The sequence below is a fragment of the Bubalus bubalis genome, chromosome 11 (genome assembly GCF_019923935.1).
Source record: "Bubalus bubalis isolate 160015118507 breed Murrah chromosome 11, NDDB_SH_1, whole genome shotgun sequence".
Taxonomy (NCBI): domain Eukaryota; kingdom Metazoa; phylum Chordata; class Mammalia; order Artiodactyla; family Bovidae; genus Bubalus; species Bubalus bubalis.
Genome location: NC_059167.1, coordinates 78,918,934 through 78,941,684, shown reverse-complemented (window position 1 = coordinate 78,941,684; position 22,751 = coordinate 78,918,934). Strand labels below are relative to the sequence as shown.

General features: G+C 40.9%; 1 non-coding gene, 1 pseudogene and 2 gene segments (V, D, J or C); 3 read left to right on the top strand and 1 right to left on the bottom strand.

The window, feature by feature from the left end:
* Positions 1 to 1,987: 1,987 nt before the first annotated feature.
* Positions 1,988 to 2,089, bottom strand: LOC112577908. Its single transcript, XR_003102107.3, has one exon. It is a non-coding gene; the product is annotated as a U6 spliceosomal RNA (small nuclear RNA).
* Positions 2,090 to 3,931: 1,842 nt separating this feature from the next.
* On the top strand, positions 3,932 to 5,513 carry LOC102401639. The segment is given in 2 exon segments: positions 3,932 to 4,134; positions 4,913 to 5,513. Coding segments are annotated over 2 exon segments (585 nt in total).
* A 7,020-nt stretch (positions 5,514 to 12,533) lies between these two features.
* Positions 12,534 to 13,180, top strand: LOC123464733 (annotated as a pseudogene).
* Positions 13,181 to 16,770: 3,590 nt separating this feature from the next.
* Positions 16,771 to 21,275, top strand: LOC123464732. The segment is given in 2 exon segments: positions 16,771 to 16,831; positions 20,917 to 21,275. Coding segments are annotated over 2 exon segments (420 nt in total).
* The last annotated feature ends 1,476 nt before the right edge of the window (positions 21,276 to 22,751 follow it).

The following is a 22,751-nucleotide window of genomic DNA, read 5'->3' as shown; positions in this document are numbered from 1 at the left end:
GGGAAATGAGACATATCTTTCCTAACTGTGAAAAATGTCTCAAACCTTTATTGTCAGAGTGTACCATTTAGAGGGCTTCTTGGAGATTTGGATATGAGGAAGTACTTGACCCAGAACAGAATGAATGGATGTCTCAATAATGGTGACATTAGGGGTTTAAACTGGAACCTAAAGAGATCTATGAAGAATGGTTCTATCAAGATCTACAAGACCTTCTAGAATTAACACCCCCAAAAGATGTCCTTTTCATCATAGGGGACTAGAATGCAAACTCAGGAAGGAATGCAAACTTACTCCAAGCTAGTTTGAACTTGGAGTACAAAATGAAGCAGGGCAAAGGCTAATACAGTTTTGCCAAGAAAACACACTGGTCATAGCAAATTCCCTCTTCCAACAACACGAGAGACCACTCTCCACTTGAATATTACCAGATGGTTAACACAGAAATAAGATTGGTTATATTCTTTGCAGCCGAAGATGGAGAAACTCTATAGAGTCAGCAAAAACAAGATCTGGAGCTGACTGTGGTCAGATCATGGGATCCTTATTTTAAAATTCAGGTTTAAACTGAAGAAAGGCTGGAAAACCACTAGGCCATTCAGGTACGACCTAAATCAAATCCCTTAATTTAAACAATTTAAATAGTTATTTAACACAACATTTTCATTAAATTCAATAAATTCATTGGCTCATTCAGCAAACAGATAATTCTTGAGTGCCTACTCTGTACCAACCTCTCTTATAAACATTTAAATTATATGGGCTTTTAAGTAAATTTTCAACGTGGGAAGGTGAGATGCAAATGAATACCAAGGAGATCAAGAAGTGAGAATGCACTATCATGTGACTGCAATAAAGCTGTCAAAGATAATTAAAACCTTCTATAGAGTGTTTAGGACCAAGGCAACACAGATGAGCACAGAGGTATTACAAGTAAGATGTGTGTGCGGTGTGGTAAGCTGCTTCAGTTGTGTCTGTCCCTGTGAATGCATGGAGGTAGCCCAGCAGGCTCCCTTGTCCAAGGGATTCTCCAGGCAAGAAAATTGGAGTGGGTTGCCATGCCCTTCTCCAGGGGATCTTCCCAACCCACGGATTGAAACTGTGTCTCTTAAGTCTCCTGCATTGGCAAGGGAGTTCTTTACCACTAGGGTCACCTGAAGTGAAAGTGAAAGTTGCTCAGTCATGTATGACTCTTTGTGACCCCATGGGCTGTATTCCATGGAATTCTCCAGGGGAGAATACTGGAGTGGGGAGCCTTTCCCTTCTCCAGGGGATCTTCCCAACCCAGGGATCAAACCCAGGTCTTCCTCATTGGAGCGGGATTCTTTACCAGCTGAGCCACAAGCAGCTGAGCCACCAGAGAAGCCCAAGAATACTGGAATGGGTAGCCTATCTTTTCTCCAGTGGATCTTCCTGACCTAGGAATCAAACCCGGGTCTCCTGCATTGCAGGTGGATTCTTTACCAACTGAGCTGTCTGGGAGTCACCTGAGAAGCCTTTTTTTTTTTTTTTTTTTTTTTTTTGTCACTCAGTCATGTCTGATTGTTTGTGACCCCATGGACTGTAGCCCACCAGGCTTCTCCATCCATGAAATTTTCTAGGCAAGAGTACTGGAGTGGATTGCCATTTCCTTCTCCAGGGGATCTTCCTGACCCAGGGACTGAACCTGCATCTCCTGCATTGTGGGCAGACGCTTTACAGTCTGAGCCACTAGGGAATCCCCTGGAAATTTATCCCCTGGGATAAATCCCCTATTTATCTTCAAATCTGAAAGTGAAAGTGAAGTCGCTCAGTCGTGTCCGACTCTTTGCGACCCCATGGACTGTAGCCCACCAGGCTCCTCTGTCCGTGGGATTTTCCAGGCAATAGTACTGGAGTGGATTGCCATTTCCTTATCCAGGGGATCTTCTCGACCCAGAGATCGAGCCCGGGTCTCCTGCATTGTAGACAGACGCTTTACCGTCTGAGCCACCAGGGAAGTCCCTAATAAAATATGGAACACTTCACGAATTTGCATGTCATCCTTGCGCAGGGGCCATGCTAATCTTCTCTGTATCGTTCCAATTTTATTTTATTTTTTTAATTTAATTTTATTTTTAAACTTTACATAATTGTATTAGTTTTGCCAAATATCAAAATGAATCTGCCACAGGTATACATGTGTTCCCCATCCTGAACCCTCCTCCCTCCTCCCTGCCCATTCCATCCCTCTGGGTCATCCCAGTGCACCAGCCCCAAGCATCCAGTATCGTGCATCGAACCTGGACTGGCAACTCGTTTCATACATGATATTTTACATGTTTCAATGCCATTCTCCCAAATCTTCCCACCCTCTCCCTCTCTCACAGAGTCCATAAGACTGTTCTATACATCAGTGTCTCTTTTGCTGTCTCGTACACAGGGTTATTGTTACCATCTTTCTAAATTCCATATATATGCGTTAGTATACTGTATTGGTGTTTTTCTTTCTGGCTTACTTCACTCTGTATAATAGGCTCCAGTTTCATCCACCTCATTAGAACTGATTCAAATGTATTCTTTTTAATGGCTGAGTAGTACTCCATTGTGTATATGTACCACAGCTTTCTTATCCATTCATCTGCTGATGGACATCTAGGTTGCTTCCATGTCCTGGCTATTATAAACAGTGCTGCGATGAACATTGGGGTACTCGTGTCTCTTTCCCTTCTGGTTTCCTCAGTGTGTATGCCCAGCAGTGGGATTGCTGGATCATAAGGCAGTTCTACTTCCAGTTTTTTAAGGAATCTCCACACCATTCTGACTGGTGTGAAATGGTACCTCATAGTGGTTTTGATTTGCATTTCTCTGATAATGAGTGATGTTGAGCATCTTTTCATGTGTTTGTTAGCCATCTGTATGTCTTCTTTGGAGAAATGTCTATTTAGTTCTTTGGCCCATTTTTTGATTGGGTCATTTATTTTTCTGGAGTTGAGCTGTATAGATGGAGCTTTACAAATAGTTGCTTGCTGACTTTGGTCTGGATTTATCTCTGCAGTTCTTTTATTCAGTCACAAGAGGGGGCTGCTTCATGTGAGAACTGTTACTGGGAGAAGGGAAGGGAAATTTGTTTCCCATTGTTGTGCACGACAAAAAAGGAAAAATGACACGCTTTCACCTTCTTTAGACAACTTGAGCTTTATTTTCCCTTGTTAAATGTGTGTGGTCAAGGATTCAGGGGATCTTAACCCAATAGCCTAAGCCCTTTCCATGTACCTCCCAACACTGCTTTCCCATTTCCCTGCTCTGATTATCCCTTCCATTTTCTATTTTACACTCTTTTCCCCATCCTCAGACTTTTTCTACCCCTTATACCGACCTCCACCCCACCCCCATTTGTTTGCTTTTTTTTCTATTCCTTTGCCTTAACATTCTTGTTGCACAACACCCACAAGTATCACATAGGAAATATGAGGATTGAAGAACCACTGTTCGAGGAGGATGAGGTGAACACTATCTATGTCAATCAGTTGGTATATTAAGACAGACGCATGGAAGATGTCTATTTACGTAGGAAGGCATGCATGATTTCAAGAACCCTCACAAGAGCTGCGAGTTCTAGGATGTGTAGCTTTTTGTCTCAATGTTATTAATTTTTCCTGTCTCCTAGAGCACATCACTGCCTACTTTTGATTCTCCCATACATTTTCTGGAATGTGGATGGAAATTTTCATCATTTTCATCACAACACAGAGCTCAGTACAATTTTCTGGGATTAAACATTGTGTTCCTCAAGCTTCATGGAGCATCAGCCAGTTTCTTAAGAAACAAATGAAAGACCAATGGTTGTGCATAGACACATCAATGTGATCGGTGTTCCTTTTCTTGAGCCAGACATTAAACTTCATAGATGATTTCACCATCTTTGGGGGACATGACTAAAACTGGGGAGGAAGACATAGATAAGGAACTGCTTGATCATTGGCTGAGAAGGTCCTGGCAACAACATTGTAGTATCTGCACTGGTTGCAAGTTTTTACTAACAGCTGTTGCCTCTGTTCCTTGGAACCTCCTCAAGCCAAGGATCAGACACAAGCCTGAGCTCTGAGCCCGTGGTCCTAGCTTGCCCTTGAAGTATGAGGCTGGTGACTGGAGTAACTGTATTTCTGACCTTGGGTAAGTGTTCTGTGTCTACAGGGGATGACTTTGAGGGCAAAGGGCCACAAAGAGTCACTTACTCTCTACTATTCTCTCTGTGCTTTATTCAGCATTATAGTGATGGGACTGAGAAATGATCTGTGCATTTGCTAAAGAGGCCAGTCTTCTACATTACAGTTTAAATCATAGCCACGATACCAGAAGAGTCCTTAGCAGTAAGCAGGTTGTAAGAATTCTCTGGGCTTATTAAGCCAAGGACCCATGGAACAAAGCCTGTGGAATCTGTGATTCTTGCCATGTATCTTTGGTCTCTATAATTTTGTTGTTGTCCAGTTGCTAAGTTGTATCCAACTTTTTATGACCAAATGGATGTCAGTATGCCAGGCTCCTCTGTCCTCTACTATCTCCTGGAGTATGCTCAAGTTCATCTCTATTGAGACGGTGATACTGTTTAACCATCTCATCCTCTGATGCCCCCTTTTCCTTTTGCCTTCAGTCTTTCCCAGAATTCAGGGTATTTTCAAATGAATCAGGTCTTCTCAGCAAGTGTACAAAGTATTGGAGCTTCAGTCTCAGCACCGGTCCTTCCAATGATATTCATATTTGATTTCCTTTAGGATTGACTGGTTTGATCTCCTTACAATCCAATAATGAACACCAATAATATTTTTGCAGGACATAAACAGAAACACTGGAGCAGGTACCAGGGCCAGACAGTTATAGAAGGGTTATGCCTTTAATCCATAGAATTACACTGAAATGTGCTCTACAGCTAATTTAATTTCTTAACCCATAGGGACTGTGATTGATGCTAAGACCACCCAGCCCAGCTCCATGGATTGTGTTGAAGGAAAAGATGTAAACCTGCCTTGTAACCACTCTACCATTGGTGGAAATGACTATATACATTGGTATCGGCAAAATCCCAATCAGAGTCCACAGTATGTCATTCATGGCTTTCGAGACACAGTGGACAGCAGCACGGCCTCTCTGACCATAGCTTCAGACAGAAAGTCCAGCACCTTGATCCTGTCCCAGGTCACCCTGAGAGACACCGCTGTGTACTACTGCGTCCTGAGAGAGGCACACTGGGACAGATGGGGCTGCACCTGTGCAGTATCTCTGGTGGGAAGATGGGGGGGCAGAGTTGGGGGAGCAGTCACGAGAGCAAATCTAGAGTTGAAGGAGAGTCAGAAAGCAGTAAGAGATGAGGAAAATGAAGGGAAGGAAAAGGGGAGAAGATGCATAAAGAAAAGAAAAGGACAAGGAAGAAGCGCCGCATTAATTGATGTAGCTGAGAAGAATTATGGGGCTACTGCCGCTGCTGCTAAGTCACTTTAGTCGTGTCTGACTCTGTGCGACCCCAGAGACAGCAGCCCACCAGGCTCCCCCGTCCCTGGGATTCTCCAGGCAAGAACACTGGAGTGGGTTGCCATTTCCTTCTCCAATGCATGAAAGTGAAAAGTGAAAGTCAAGTCGCTCAGTCTGTCCGACTCTTCGCAACCCCATGGACTGCAGCCTACCAGGCTCCTCCGTCCATGGGATTTTCCAGGCAAGAGTACTGGAGTGGGGTGATGGGGCTACTAAGAATCCTAGAAATAAAGTGAGAAGCATTAGCAATTTTTCATGGTTCTTTCTCGTGTCAATAAAATGTTGGTTCCAGTGTGTTAGTCTCAACCTAAAAGTGAGAAAAATACAAATAGTTCTCCTTGTTCCAAAGGTTTCTTTCATGTGGACTCAGGGCAAGTCCAGACTCTGAAATTTTACAGTTGTTCCACTTAGCATAAATAAATTACTTTTTCTAAGAAAAATCCCAAATGTTTTTTGTTGCTAGTCTCAAACATGCATATTTGTCAGGAAGAAGCTGTTTTAGGAAGAAACAAAAATTAAGTGAATATTAATTTAGTTTTAATTTATCTGGAAGTTTTACCTCTATATGGAGTTTTCATGGTTTTTTATATTCTCTAAACAACACACAGAACTATCTCATCATAAAAAACTCAGGCAGAACAAAAGAAAAAGCCCACAGCTGTATCATCATTCCAGCCTAGTTCCCACCTTCCTCTGAGAAAACCAAATCTGATAATTAAAGCTAGCGTGCCAGTCTGTTTATTTCAATTATCTCTATATTTGCATATGCTGCTGCTGCTGCTGTGTCACTTCAGTCATGTTCGACTCTGCGTGACCCCATAGACGGAAGCCCACTAGATTCCCCTGTCCCTGGGATTCTCCAGGCAAGAACACTGGAGTGGGGTGCCATTTCCTTCTCCAATGCATGAAAGTGAAAAGTGAAAGTCAAGTCGCTCAGTCGTGTCCGACTCTTCGCGACCCCATGGACTGCAGCCTACCAGGCTCCTCCGTCCATGGAATTTTCCAGGCAAGAGTACTGGAGTGGGGTGCCATTGTCTTCTCCATTTTATGCAATTACATACACATTTACACTTACATGCATATGCATATGGACACAATTTGACAGGCAAGTTGGATTTATTTGAATTTTTTCCAACTTCCCTTTTGACTTTCAGTTAATAAAAAGTGTGTTGGAAATTACCCTACAGGAAAAAATCAGTTTGTGCATGCTCAGTGGTGTCCAACTCTTTGCAGCCCCATGGATTGTAGCCTGCCAGGTTCCTCTATCCAAGGGATTTTTCAGGCAAGAATACTGGAGTGGGTCGCCATTTCCTTCAACATGGATCTTCCTGACCCAGGGATCAAACCTGGTCTTTTCTATCTCCTGCATTACACGGCAGATTCTTTACCACTGTGCCACCTGGGAAGCAGTCCAATTAGTTCTTTATAATCCCATGTAGTACTCTGAAACATTCTAATTGCCTTTCTATTAATAAATATTTGTTTCTATTATTTTGGTATCATGAAGAGTGTTGTCTTTATATATCTTTGTAATTCACTTTTGTATCTACAGGGACATCTCTATTATAATGTAATTTCTGAAACTAGAATGGTTATTTACAAAACAAGGTGCATTTAAAAATTTTTTGAGAAAGTGACAACTTGCCATTCATGTGGTATAAACAATTATACTTCAGCTAACAGGAGGAAGGTGAAGTTTGCATCACTGGTAGCTCAGCTGGCAAAGCTAAGCTTTAAAGAGATTTTAAAAGTTTCCTATGTTCAGTATTAGTATGTGTTAGCCCAACTGTTGAATTTATTTTTATTTATTTATTTATTTATTTTTGAATTTATTTTTAAATCTAAGAATGTCAAGGTCCAAAATCTCAGCCTGTGTAGTTCAATCTGGCCTTTCTGGAAGCAATAGTAAGAAGAAAGCCCCCCCCAATAATGAATCACCTGGAAAGACATTGGAGTGAATCACAATACCAATCACAGAAGGTGACTTATTTTAGGGCAAATGTCAAGTATTAGAATAGAAAGTATATGTTGTTACTCAAGAAAAGCAAGAATCCCTAATGCTGCAAAGAGATATCATAGTCCCCTAAATATTCAAATGATAGTAGAAATATTTATTACCGATTATAGCAAGATTTTGAAGCATCTTTAGCATCTTTAGCTCTTTCCATGGGGACTGAGCAACTTCCCTTTCATTTTTCACTGTCATGCATTGGAGAAGGAAATGGCAACCCACTCCAGTGTTCTTGCCTGGGGAATCCCAGGGACGGGGGAGCCTGGTGGGCTGCCGTCTATGGGGTCACACAGAGTCGGACACGACTGAAGTGACTTAGCAGTAGCAGTAGCTCTTTATTAGCCACACATTTTCCCCCAAGAGAAAAGATATAGAGGAAATTAGAGCACAAGACAGAGAAAGAGAGAGCCATTCCGGTCCTTGATCTGAGTGGCATCACTAACATAATATTCTCTGATCATCAAAAAGACTGAGAAATCTATCCTGCTGCATAGGATGTGTACCTAAATGTTAATTGCTGTGTTTATCATGCTTTGGAAATTGCTTTGATTCGTGAGTTAGAGATGAGGAATGGATACTTGTACTCAATCTTGGGAAATGCAATGAGAGGTGCTGCGCCGCATTCCAAAAGCTGGCACATCCCTCCAGTCACTTTTTCACTCATTTCCTCCTCTTCACAGCCTTTGAGCTCACTTTCTTTATTCTCACTTCACTTTTCCTGAAACATATCTTTTCGTTCCTTTTGTTTATTGAAATATTCTCAGCAATCATCCCAGTACTCAACAAATAGTAGGTGTTCAATAAACATTTATTGAGTAAAGAACTATTCAGGACTGATGTTACTAGTAATTGCTAGGGATGCAATAAAATATTGAAAGGGTAAGTTGGATCTTCTACGAAAATAGTAGAGAGAGTCAAAGAACATCACATAAATGTCATAATGAAGACAGGGATATATTTGAAAATATTTATTCATAAATTCATTAATCCTTTCCTTCTATTTGCCTTTCTTTTCCTTCTTCCCACACTCTTTTTCCTTCCCTCCTCTCCTTACTCTTTTTCCCCTATCATTATTAGTGAAATATGTCCCCCAGTATTTTGCTGAGCTCTTCCTATGAATCTTCAGTTTATTCCTATACAAATCCTTTTTCCATTAAAAGTCTTAATACTTTGTGTTTGTCATAAGGTAGTTGATACCAGATATTTTGAAAAATTAGAATTGCATTTAACTATATTAAAAAGTCATTTAAATATCAACTGGTACTCTCAATCAATCCATTTTCCATAACTATAAGCCAACAAAGGTGTTAAAGGTCCATATGATATTTCAGCAATGCTGTGTCCATAGGAGAGACAGTGCTTGGCAGAAAGCCTTTTCTTCTTCCTGTTTTTTATCCCCATTCAGAAATAGTCCCTACCAATTAAAAAAATTCATGTGCTATATTTGTACCAAATATGTCTTGCTTTAAAACATTCTACTGAAATCATCTTTATAAATTACAGAATTAATGAGTACTTTTTAACAGAACTGTAGTTAGTTCTACCACTAGTTCCTGCTAAGTCACTTCAGTTAACCTATGGACTGTAGCTCACCAGGCTCCTCTGTCCATGGAATTCTCCAGGCAAGAATACTGGAGTGGGTTGTTGTGCCCTCCTCCAGGGGATCTTCCTGACCCAGTGATTGAATCCGCATCTTTTATGTCTCCTGCATTGGCAGGCAGGTTCTTTACCATAGCGCCAGCTGGGAACCCTCTATCAGTAGAGATTTACCATTAGATGATCTTACAAGAAAAATAGTAGGAGTTAATAACTTGGAGCTCCATTGGCACATTGTGTATTTTAACTTTATTTCCCTACAACTAATATATTAATAAATTGAATCATGAAGAGATTGTTGGCAGAGCATACTGAGGATCCTAATGTTTCACAAATTCTACCTGTTTGCACATCTGAAGGACTGAATCTAAAGTTAGAAGAGTATCTAACTCATTCGTTACACCAGAATTGCATAAAACTGGCAACACACTAAGTGATTTTCAAATTAACTAATAACAAGTATATACACAATACAGCACAAAGAAAAGAAAGTATCCTGGGCAAAAAGAGGGGGTGAAAACTTCTGAAAATAATTCACTTCAGTAATTAGAACGAAAGTTTAGAAAACTGCATCATCCATGTAATAAATACATGATAACTGTAAAACAAGAAAAAATCTAAAAGTAGAGGAAAAACTGAAATAAAGAAGAATGGCATGAACAGATGGAAAGGGTGGCAAAGTAAAATTCTGTGATAAAATTAACACTGGAAAGATATTGCACTAAAAATTGAACGACTTTTGCATATATGTGCTAATGAGATAGTAATGAGATCAAACCAGTCAATACCAAAGAAAATCAACCCTGAGTATTTATTGCAAGGACTGATTCTGAAGCTGATGCTCTAATACATTGGCCATCTGATGTGAAGAGCCAACTCATTAGAAAAGACCCTGATGCTGGTAAGATTGAGGGCAGGTGGAGAATGGGTGACAGTGGATGAGATGGTTGGATGGCATCATTGATGCAATGGACATGAGTTTGAACAAATTCCGAGAGATAGTGAAAGACAGAGAGCCTTCACTATCTCTGCGACCCCATGGACTAGTGTGGTGCCGTCCATGGGCCGCAGAGTCAGACTGACTGAGCGACTGAACAGCAACAGATACTCACACAAAAATTACATGCATATCCACGACAGCTATATTTGTGATGGCAGAGACTGGAAGTCTGCCAAATGTTCTTTGTTGTATGAATAGCTAATTATGCCATCGTGGTACACCCATACAATAAAATATAATTTATAGATCTATTTCAACTTGCAATAGAGTTAAATCTCAATAAACCATTTTCAGTTGAAAATACTAGTAAGTGGAAAATGCATTTAATATACTTACCCTACTGTGAGTCAGAGCCTCGCCTGGCCTACCTTAAAGGTATTATACTGAAAGTGAAACACGTAACGGTTGTACGGGTACAGAATGGCTGTAAGTGGATCAGTTGTTTACCTCCTGTTCCTGGGCCTGACTGAGAGCTCAGCTCACTGTTGCTACCAAGAATCATCAGAAAATGTAAGACAGCATGTTGCTAGCAAAGAGAAAGATTAAAATTCAAAATTTGAAGTATGATTTCTAGTGAAGTCATACATAGCTTTCTCCACACCAGAAAGTCAAAAATCAAAAGTTGATTCATCATAAATTGAAGACAGTCTGTTGTGATTAAAAGAAACAGACTATTGATACATGTTAATAGCCAAGACTTTTCCAGTGGTCATATATGGATGTGAGAGTTGGACTGTGAAGAAAGCTGAGCACTGAAGAATTGATGCTTTTGAACTGTGGTATTGGAGAAGACTCTTGAGAGTCCCTTGAACTTCGAGGAGATCCAACCAGTCCATCCTAAAGGAGATCAGTCCTGGGTGTTCTTTGGAAGGAATGATGCTAAAGCTGAAACTCCAGTACTTTGACCACCTCATGCGAAGAGTTGACTTATTGGAAAAGACTCTGATGCTGCGAGGGATTAGGGAGGAGAAGGGGACGACAGAGGATGAGATGGCTGGATGGCATCACCGACTCGATGGACGTGAGTTTAAGTAAACTCCGGGAGTTGGTGATGGACTGGGAGGCCTGGTGTGCTGCAATTCATGGGGTCACAAAGAGTCAGACACGACTGAGTGACTGAACTGAACTGAACTGAATAGCCAAGATGGATCTCAATGCTGAGTGAAAAAGTCAGTCTCAGAAGACTACATAGTGGATGATTACACTTAAGATATTATTATGACTGCATACATAAAGTATAAGTTTACTTACATAGAATTCTCAAAAAGACAATATATAGAGATGAAAAGATCCATATCTGCTAGGGGTTGTCAACAGTTGCAGGGATGGGGAGGGTGTGAAAATGGTTATCTTTAGAGAGATGGAAAAATTCTGTACATGATTTTAGTGGTGGCACAAAAACCTATACCTGTGAAAAAATTTCATAGAGTTATGCATAAAAAAGGAGTGCATATAAAGCTGAGGTATCAGATTATCATTTGTATTTTAATAATATTTTAAAATTCTAAAACCCAGAAAAAAATTCATTAAAAATTTTGAATAAGTTGCCTTTCTTCAAGAAGGCCAAAAATCTGTGAGTTTTTAAATAGAGTATTTAGATTTTGGATGAAGAAATGTAAGTATAGGCTAAATGAGTGACTAGTAAGTAAGCAGATTACAAGAAGGGTCCACAGCTTATACTAAGTCTTATTTTAGGTTTGTTCATGTTGTTGCAGGTGCCATTATTTTGTTCTTGTTCATGGTTGAGTGATTTCATTGGCTTTTCCCAGAAGCTCCTTGGTAAAGAATCTGCCTGCCAAGCAGGAGATGTGGGTTTGATCCCTGGGTCAGGTATATCCCCTGGAGAAGGAAATGGCATCCCACTCTAGCATTTTTGCCTAAGACATCCCATGGAGAAAGGAGCATAACGGACTACAGAGTCGGACAGGACTTAGCAACTAAAGAACAGCAACAATTTCATTGCACATATGTACCACATGTTTATCCATTCCTCTGCTGATGGACATTTCATTTTCTGTAACACAACATTGTAAATCAACTAAACTCCAATAAAAAGTTAAAAAACAAATCCTACTTTCGATGGGATGGCAGAATTATTCCACTAAATATTTATCAATGATTATCAATTTATTTGTTCTATGATACCCCTCAGCTCAAATTCTGACTAATAACTACTTTTATGAAGCCCTCTTTAAAGCTCAGTCTAACTTAATCACCAGTGAAAGAAAAATAGACAAAGTAAGGGTTTGTGGTGAATCAGACTATTTTTCCCATCTGTGCACAGATGACGTTACCTTGAACATGACAAACCCCACTTCCTATTTGAAGGAGTCACACAGGAACCAGGTACTATGTATATGTGCTGCCAGGCATACAGAGACACTGAACTCTCAGCTTGAGGCAGAACTCAGCACATTTGAGCAGGGGATTCCATGCCTCATGCCGCTCTCCAGTCTGCTCTGGGTGTTCCTGGCCTTCACCTTCTCTGGTAGGGATGCTTCCAAACGTGGGTGTGAGTGTTCAGGGTGAAAGGACTGCACACAGGTGCGTGGTGTGCACACAGGGACTTGGGGAGGAAAGGAGGACTGGGGAAAAGCAAGCGTCTTATGATTTCAGTTTGGTTTTTATTTTAGAGTCCTAAATGAGTCTAATTCTTACACTATTTTATTCACTGCTTCATCTCTGTTCTCTGATTTTTTTCCACAGGATCTGGTGTGGTCCAGAAAGTTACTCAAGACCAGCCAGATATCCAGCAAAGCTGGGAGGCAGTCACCCTGAACTGTCGCTATGAAACAAGCTGAAGCAGTTACAACATTTTTTGGTACAAGCTGCTTGCCAGTGGAGAGATGACTTTCCTTATTGGTGAGGGTTCTTACAGCCTGAATGCAAGGGATGGCCGCTACTCCATAAATTTTCAGAAATCACATAAAGCCATCAGCCTCACCATTTCAGACTTACAGCTGGAAGACTCTGCAAAGTACTTCTGCGCTCTCTGGGAACTCACAGTGCTTGAGGTAATAGGAAAAGCTGAACAAAATGCCCAGAGCTTAATAAGAGAACCCCCAGAGCTTAATAAGAGTGAATAAGAGAGAACCTGCTATGGGACCCCAGCTGAAATACACACCTGCAGACCCCAGACAAGAAATGGTAGTCCTGTGGTTGTTTCCTATGTGGTCTGGATCAGAAGATTTAATACTAAAAGAAAGCTCCTTGCATGTCATTTGGAAGCAGATGTCCAGGGTAATTTTCTACTGATACATTCTCCTCCTAAATGTTTGACTTTAAATCAAACACACAGAACATGTGTAAAGTTGTCTAAATTTGAAAACTTGCCCCATAATACATAGAATAGCAGTTTTACTTAAAGAGGCTCACATCACATATCTGGGTCTAGGAACTGAAATTGTCATGAAAATCATTTTCTTAGTCCTTTCCCCTCAGACTTTGTGTTGGGGTACAATCAGAGAAGGAGAGCCACCAGTGATGTAGAGTAAGAGATTATTTATAAGGATTAGAACATAGGAAATAGCTAAAGCTGGTGGAAGAGTTCATAAAAACTGTTGTATTTGGTGTTGAGTTTAATTCACTGTAAGTCAACTAGAGTAATATTTGTGAAGGAAAGTTGGATGTGGACAAAAGCATGCACAAACTGTGACATGTATGGAAATATATGAGGACAATGGAACCCACAAGACACTCTAAAACTTGTCTGTATCTTACCTCCTTCAGTTCCACAGTAGTGGGTGACCTTCAGGAGAAGCGGATGTCATTTTCCATCATGCTATATGCATACTTGGTCTAATATAAAGAGAAAATGAGTAAGAGATCTGGTGGGAGTTTGAGAGGCCCTGAGTCTACAAGAAGTTGAAGTATCAGAGAAGCAGCAACATTATGAGTTGCCATAGTCCCAGGGGCCCTGCACCAACCTGAAGAACATGAAAATATGGCTACTTCATCACAAGTACCTTCCAAATCTTACACAAATTTGTTTTGTGGCCAACCCCAACCCAGAACAATAGATGGAAGCAAATTCTGGGAAATAGATTTCCAGATAGTTAAGCTAAGACAGTACTAAGCTACCATAATAGCTTAACTAGTTAACTTCCCTTCTTCTTAACTAGGCATTCATCAGTACCTCTTTGAACAACACAACTTTTAATAAGGACTACAGGGAAACTGTGTTTCTTGTTAATATGATGCAATTATTCTTCATTCAAACAAAACAAACTCTCTCCTTCAAAGAGAATACCAAGTTCATCTACCCATTTATGGGTGATGTTCTCCCACTGAATCCTGTATCTTAACTACTGAGACAAAATGTAAGATATAAGATTAGCTTGTATTAGCACATTTTCTATTACCACAGGCAGGCAAACAGGAGAGGGAAAGTAAAAAATAGCTAATGTGTACATAAACATATTCATGTAAAATATAAATAACTTCATAACTATTATAGTTTCTGTTACTGCAAATGACCACATGATTGTAAATGGCATTTATAACTAACTCGTCCGTTATCCGGGCTTCCGTGATAGCTCAGTTGCTAAAAAAATCTGCCTACAGTGCAGGAAAGCCCAGTTTGATTCCTGGGTTGGGAAGAGCCGTTGAAGAAGGGAGAGTCTACCCACTCCAGTATTCTCGGGCTTCCATTGTGGCTCAGCTGGTAAAGAATCCACCTGCAATGTGGGAGACCTGGGTTCAATCCCCGGGTTGGGAAGATCTCCCGGAGAAAGGAACGGCCACCCACACCAGTATTCTGCCCTGGAGAATTACATGGATCCATTCCATAATCTCTTTGGTCATAGCAAGAACCTCCACTCACTGTTGTACTTGACTTTCTATAAAACAAGCTCTTTATTCAGGAGCAATGCTATGTGGAAAGTCATAAAGATAAATAAGGAATTATGCAAGTCCACCACTGTAGTTTTGGTAGAAGTTTGCAGAGGTTTGAAGACAAATCCAAGGGTCTATTTTAGTGGAAAAAAATCTTGCTAATACTGAGGGAAATTGATATGTTTTATTCTGGAAAACGTCATTAAGAATGATACCTGACTTCTCATTACAAGCAACAGCAGTCACAAAAGGTAAGCATTTCTAAAGTTTCTAAAGAAAACAAGTAAGTTTCAAGGGCGCTTCTTATGAGCATGAAACTATATTCTTAAATTGCTTTTGTTTGTTAGAAATCACTGCTAATAAAGTGGAAAGTCAATGCTCACTGGAAGGCTATATATGCAATACACAGTCCTGAGTAAGGACTCAAATGCAGGATATAGTAAAAGCTCATAAATCAATAAGGAGAGAAAATAGTTAATAAGTATGGGGATATCTTAGAGATCCAAATCAGAAATATTATATCCAACAGCTAGTAAACATGCAATATGTCCTTGATTTCACTATTTTTCAGTTCAGTTCAGTTCAGTCACTCAGTCATGTCTGACTCTTTGCGACCCCATGAATTGTAGCACGCCAGGCCTCCCTGCCCATCACCAACTCCCAGAGTTCACTCAAACTCACGTCCATCGAGTTGGTGATGCCATCCAGCCATCTCATCCTCTGTCATCTGCTGGGAGCCAGCATGGGAGTCCCCACCCATAACAAGGTTATGTGGGAGAGTTCTGGTGGGCAAGGCAAGCCAGAACTCGAGGGGTGTCCCTCTGGGCCTGCCTGAGCATCTACCCCAAAACCAGAGTCTGTCTGTTTTACTGTTTCATGACTTTCACCAACTCCTCTGACATTAATGGGGGGCTATCCCCAACAACCTTTTCTCTGAAGGAAATCAACTTAGAGCTCTAGTTAATTAGCCTCCTGGGCATAATAGGAGTGTTTCAATCCAAACCCCTCAGATGGCTCTCTAACTTGCCTGACAGGCTTACCCAGACTCCTACAGCTATGCATACGATTGTTTACAGTCTCCCAACTGCGAGAGGCACAGGCATGGGAAGCTTAAGATATTCGAATAGTATAGAGCCTCTTGGAGAGTTAGAAATTGTCAGAATAGAACTAGTAGAAGATTTCATTGTTGAGCCAATGCTTGCTGCCAAGTTTCCTTGGTTTCCCAAGTTGCTGCTCCTGTATTGTATCCTTGGAAGTGTATCAGTTAATATAGTTGGTATGTAGAAAAAATAAGTAGTGGCCTTGGTGTTAACAACTTTAGACCCTTAAGGTAATAAATTCTTTCCTTTGTTGTAAACCCACTGCACCTTTGCCCTATAGGCATGCAACTTTATCTAACACCTTCGGAGGATGGCGCCAAACTTTAAAATAATTACTCTTAGAGAAAATAAGTCTTATGGTTGACAAACCTTTGTCAGAGTCATAAAATGTTAACAGGCCTTCTGGCCAGAAGATGATGTGAATCACCTAAACCATTTGTATACGTTAAGTTTGCAGAAAAGAAACCCTGGTTTCGATAAGGATCAAAGACTGCTGACTTTGCATGATTTCATATCCCCTATTATTCTCTATGTGCAACTTAGGGTATAAAAGCCCCTGTTGAAAATAAAGCTATGGACCTTGCTCACCAAAGCTTGGTCTCCCCAAATCGTTCTTTCTCTCACCTTCTGGCTGAATTCCCATCTGGAGAGTGGAGGCTCGCCAAGCCTACTAATTTTGCCTGGACTTTTAAGATCTGACTGGCGAGGCCTTAGTGTCTCCTCTCCTTCGGGAGAACGGGAGGATGCCTGCGGCCTACGTGGGTGGTGCAAACTCCTTGTCTTGGAGTTTTATTGGTTTTCCACGTAAATCAAGTTATTCAGCCTCTTTTCTCCACTGAATTTTTTCACTGAGCTATCCCTATTTAACCACTCTTTATATCTCTAATTAACACTTAATTAAGCTATTGTCTCCTGATCGCTGATGCCATCTCCCCTTCGAATTCCCTGGATCCACCAGGGCTGGACCCCGGCAGTCATTCCCTTCTCCTCCTGCCCCCAATCCCTCCAAGCATCAGAGTCTTTTCTAATGAGTCAGCTCTTCGCATGAGGTGGCCAAAGTACTGGAGTTTCAGCTTTAGCATCATTCCTTCCAAAGAACACCCAGGACTGATCTCCTTTAGAATGGACTGGTTGGATCTCCTCACAGTCCAAGGGACTCTCAAGATTCTTCTCCAACACCACAGTTCAAAAGCATCAACTCTTTGGCGCTCCGCTTTTTTCACAGTCCAACTCCCACATCCATACATGACCACTGGAAAAACCATAGCCTTGACTAGACGGACCTTTGTTGGCAATGTCTCTGCTTTTGAATATGCTATTTTTAGGGAAACCAAAATCAAACCATCTGTGTCCTTTAAGCACCCTGAGTGTATCAATGTAGCTAGCTGGATATGACACCAAAAGGATATGGAAAAATAATGACTGTCTCCAGGAAAGCAAGTGATTAAGTAAATGTCTTAGAATTCATCACTGAACTGATGTGCGTGGAGGGTGGGGGTGAAGCAGGTCACAGACCTGGACAATGAAGGAAAGGCAGGAGAAAATAAACAAAGTTAATATTTATTGAACTTACTATATATCAGGTACTATAGGATGCATTTCTGATCCATTCAGTTCAGTTCAGTTCAGTCACTCAGTTGTGTCCTACTCTTTGCGACCCCATGAATCGCAGCACGCCAGTCCTCCCTGTCCATCACCAACTCCCAGAGTTCACTCAAACTCATGTCCATTGAGTCGGTGATGCCATCCAGCCATCTCATCCTCCTGCCCCCAATCCCTCCCAGCCATTATCTAAGTATAAAAACTGTAAGAGACAGGTTTTACTATTTCAATTTTTTTTAATCTTTGAGAAATGAGACATAATTTTCCTCTGAGAAGTGTCTCAAACTTTTATTGTCTTCCAGAGTGTACCATTTACAGGACTTCTTAAGAGAAAGATTTGGGTATGGAGAAGGACTTGGATCTAAGACAGGTGGCTGGATGTCTCAGTGATGGTGACATTACAAGTCTAAACTGGAACCTAGAGGCAACTAGGAAAGAAGATGCCAAATCTAAGTACAAATTGCCCCAGGATCAGTAGATGAGGAAATCGTCCACTAGCCAGTTAATAGTGCTAAATGCTTTAGCAAGTTTGTTAGTTGTAGTGTGCCTGGAAAAACAAGAGGCTAGAGGAAAAGATGAGATAGTACTCCTTTAACACTCCAAGCATATTGTATATCAAGACCTGTGCCCCTTGCCTGTGCCCTCTCTGCTGTGATGCTATCCCTCAAAACATTTACATGGTGCACCTCTGAAAACTCAAATGTCACACCTTTGTGAATGCTTTATCTTAATGTTACTATTTGCATTCCCAGAGAATCAGGCTCCAGCGACTGCATAGCAAGAATGATAGCAGAACCACTGCCAGCTGGTGTCCTGCTAAATATTTTGTGATGCTTACCCTGGGCTCTTTGCCGCCCTCTAGTGATCATGGATCAAATTGAGGGGAAGCCTAATCACTATTATGCGCCTGGAGAATCCCACGGACTGAGGACCCCGGCTGGCTACAGTCCAAAGGGTTTCAAAGACTGAGCGAGTAAGCATGTACGCATGCATGCTAGTCACAGTTGGGGCTGCCATTGTTGAACCAAAGTCAGTAAACGTCTCAATGCAGAAATAATAGGAGAGAGAATATTCGGGACAACTGGCTGGTTTTTAATTTTTGCCTACCAGATGTGAGGCTTCCTTCGTAGCTCAGAGGTTAAAGCGTCTGCCTGCAATGTGGAAGACCAGGGTTCAATTCCTGAGTTGGGAAGATCCCCTGGAGAAGGAAATGGCAACCCATTCCAGTACTCGTGCCTAGAAAATCCCATGGATGGAGGAGCCTAGTAGGCTACAGTCCATGGGGTCACAAAGAGTCGGACACAACTGAGCGACTTCACTTCACTTTACCAGATGTGAAAATAATTGAGTTCAAATGACAAATATTGAGTTGGCTAAAAAGTATCTTCATGTTTTCTTGTAACATCTTGCATGCGATGATTTTGACTGGCAAGTAATAGGCTACCTTGGAAAGGAAGCTCAGAATTATTGCAAAAAGGGTTTGGTTTTTTTTCCCCTCTTCTTCTGGTAAGTGAAATTGTTTCTACTGCTCTGTCCTTTCTTGTAATATAGTATAGAAATATTCTGAGAATGTGAGCAAGACTCAAAAATGGGGAAAAAACTAAGCAGTCACAGCAAACACTGCTTGGTATACTCACTCCAACAACAACATCTCAATCTCTCAATGTAACACCCTAATGGAACTGATTTTCCTTGAACAGTAAGAACATGATAGACCATGTTCTTACTTATGAAAATACATGAAATCTACCATTTAAACTGCCAAATATACCTCAAAAATATTAAGCTCTATCTTGTGGATAGACTCCTTTGCAATTTGAGACTTTGGCTCCCCAGTCCTCAGCGTTCTGTGCATTGCCTATAGCTGACTGAGAGCCCACGCTAGGGCAGTGCTGTGTGATGCAGTTTTCAGGTGTGTTCTCACTCAGCTCCTATCCTAACCCATCAAGGTTGGGTCCATGCTACTTTGAATACCACCGTGAGCCTGGTGCCCAGCAGAAGGTTACTGACTATTCACAGAAATGGAAATTGAACGTGAAAGAGGTTCAATGCCTTGCCTGGTGTTGCAGAGTAAGTGTCAGAGTGGAGCCCTCCCTGCATACCTTACTTAGAGCACAGGCCTTTCCTCATCCCAAGAGTAACTCTCTATCTTAATACAGTATTTTGTTTTCTTTAAAGTGCTTATCCAATGACTGGGTGTTGTCCTGGTTTGATACTTGCTCAGGGTCTAAGATCCCATATCCCTTGTCTCCAAAAAACAAAAACATAAAAAAAACAGAAGTAATATTATAATAAATTCAATAAAGATGTTAAAAATAATTGACATCAAGAAAAAATTTTTTTAAAAAAGGAAAAAAATCAACAGGTAGACTCCTATTATTTTTAAAATATATTATTCTGACATTTAAAATATTTACAGAATATCACATAGGGGCATGACAGATTCCAAACATCATAGGCTCCATACCAGAAAGATAAGTGTTCCGATTCTTCCTATGCCAATTACCTGATATTTCACTTTGCGTTAATCACCCAAACTCTTTGAGCTTCAGTTTTTGTTATTTGTAAATTAGGAATAATACTAACTCTATTGTGTGACTTTCATATTAGAATAATGTACATGAAGCAAAAGAAAATTCAGCACATTATGTGTGAACATTTCTATTTGGGGAATCTGAAAGTTTTAAAAATTTTGTTTAAAATACATACAAAGATTCTTAACCAAAGAGGGATTCATGTCACATATTACCATCCCACTCTCTCAAGGTGCATAGTAGCAGTCCATGATTAAGCAGCCCACTTCTGAAAGGTTGTCAGTTCTCTTTGTGTAGTGAGCTCATCTCAGTGTTTGTGAAGTTGGTCTCAAGAAAGCTGTGTTTGATCCCTCACTTTGAACCACAGGCAACTGATTCTAGGGCAGAAATGGTTGGTGTGTTTCTAGCACATGTATGTGGTCTTGTCTCTGATTGGTTGGGCAACCAGGTACAGAAACCTATTTTCTGAAGCAGCATGTTTCACAGATCTAGGCTGCAGAACGTTCCTCTCCTGAGGATACTTGATCAGGATAAATGCAGAAGAACACTTTGCCAGCCTCATGGCTGATCCTGTGGCTTCATCTTGGCCGTAAGTCCTGGGGCTGCTGAAGACATTCTGAACAGTCTGGGTGGTGATGATGAAGGAGGGGAATGCAGTCAGACACCTCAAGATTCTAATATTTGGGAATGTGTGAAGGCAATGAACACTGTAGAGAATTCAGTTTCTATGTGTGACCTTGTCTTTCTGAACAGGAGTGAGCAGCCTCTTGACTGTGGAACAGCGTCCTCCCTTGCTGTGGGTTCAGGAAAGAGAGAGCACCAATTTCACCTTCACTTTCCCTTCCAGCTCTTTCTATGCTTTACACTGGTACAGATGGAAACCTGCAAAGGGCCCCAAGAACTTGTTTGTAATAAGTGTAAATGGGGATGAAAAGAAGCAAGGACGAGTGAGAGTCACTCTGAATACTAAGGAGGGCTACAGCTCTATGTACGTCAGAGGATCCCAGCCTGAAGACTCAGCCACATACCTCTGTGCCTCCACACAGTGCCCCTCAGCCCTCTGCAGCCCATACCCAAACCTGTGCCTGCTGCTGCTCTGGGACCAGCATTGACGAAGAGCCATTGTCTGGAGGAAAAGGAAAATTCAATGAATGACAGTGTTTTTGGTAGTCAGGGGGAAATGCAGACATAGATAAACAGGCATTTCAGTCCCTGTACCTCCGTCAACCAACTGAACTGTTCCTAAACATCACTAATCTCCACTGCCACCAGTACATTGGCCATATCATTAATTCCAGTTCCTAGCCTCCTCTTTTCCCATGATCCCAAGTGAACTAGATAGTACTCAAACCTATCTAAAATAATATGGTTATGCCTGGGTAATAGTTACCCTTCACTGTTGCTACATCCTAAGAGCTAGTCTTTATAGTATTTCCTTATGTGCATGAATGTAATATGGGGATATGCTGTCTCACACATCTGGCATGGAAGTCTGCATGTTTTATACCAGAACAGTCAATTCTGTCTCATTTAACTCATTGGAGATTCTGGTTTTGCTTTAGTACAAACTTTCCACTACATGGACATCTGTATGTCATTTCTTTACTATGTGGCTGTTTGCATTTTTAAAAATCTCTTTAATATCTGGAAGAAGTATTGATAGGGGAAATTCATTACTAAACTTGGTTTCTCCCCTAGTTTATATTGTAACTGTGATAATGAATAAGTAACAGAACTCCAGAATCTGAGTTTCTTATTTAGTAATTTCCAGGTATATGAAGCTGATCAATTTTCTGGTCCTATACTCATTTTGCAGATTTCCAAATAACCCACCAGTTTAATATCATATTGGGCTTCTCTGATGGTGCAGATGATAAAGAATCTGCCCACAATGCAGGAGAGCTGTGTTCGATCCCTGGGTCAGGAAGATACCCTGGAGAAGGGAATGGCTACCCATGCCAGTATTCTTGCCTGGATAATTCCATGGGCAGAGAAGCCTGGTAGGCTATAGTCCATGGGATCACAAAGAGTTGGACATGACTGAGTGACTAGTGTGCAACTTTGGCCACTAGTTTCCACATGAGCTGATATAATAAACATGTTCCAAATGACAAACTGGCACCAGAGTCCTAATGAAGCACATAGACCTTAATAATCATCAAGGTCATGTCAGTTTACTTCTCAAATAGCACCCACACCCACTTCCTCATCTCTATACTCCTTGCAGCTCCCCTAATCCAAGCATTTAGCACCTCTCACTTGGATAACTGCAAGGGCCTCTTAACTCTCTTCCTGCATTTACTCTTAACTCTTTGAATCTGACTTCTATATGACCAAAGACTTATTATATATATATATATGTGTATATATATATATATATTTATATTTATATATAATATGTGTGTCTGTATGTATTGGAGAAGAAAATGGCAACCCACTCCAGTATTCTTGCCTGGGAAATCCCATGGACAGAGGAGCCTGGCGTGCTGCAGTTCATGGGGTCATAAAGAATTGGACACTACTTAGCGACTGAACAACAATAACATATATATACTATAACATATATATAATAACAATAACATATATAT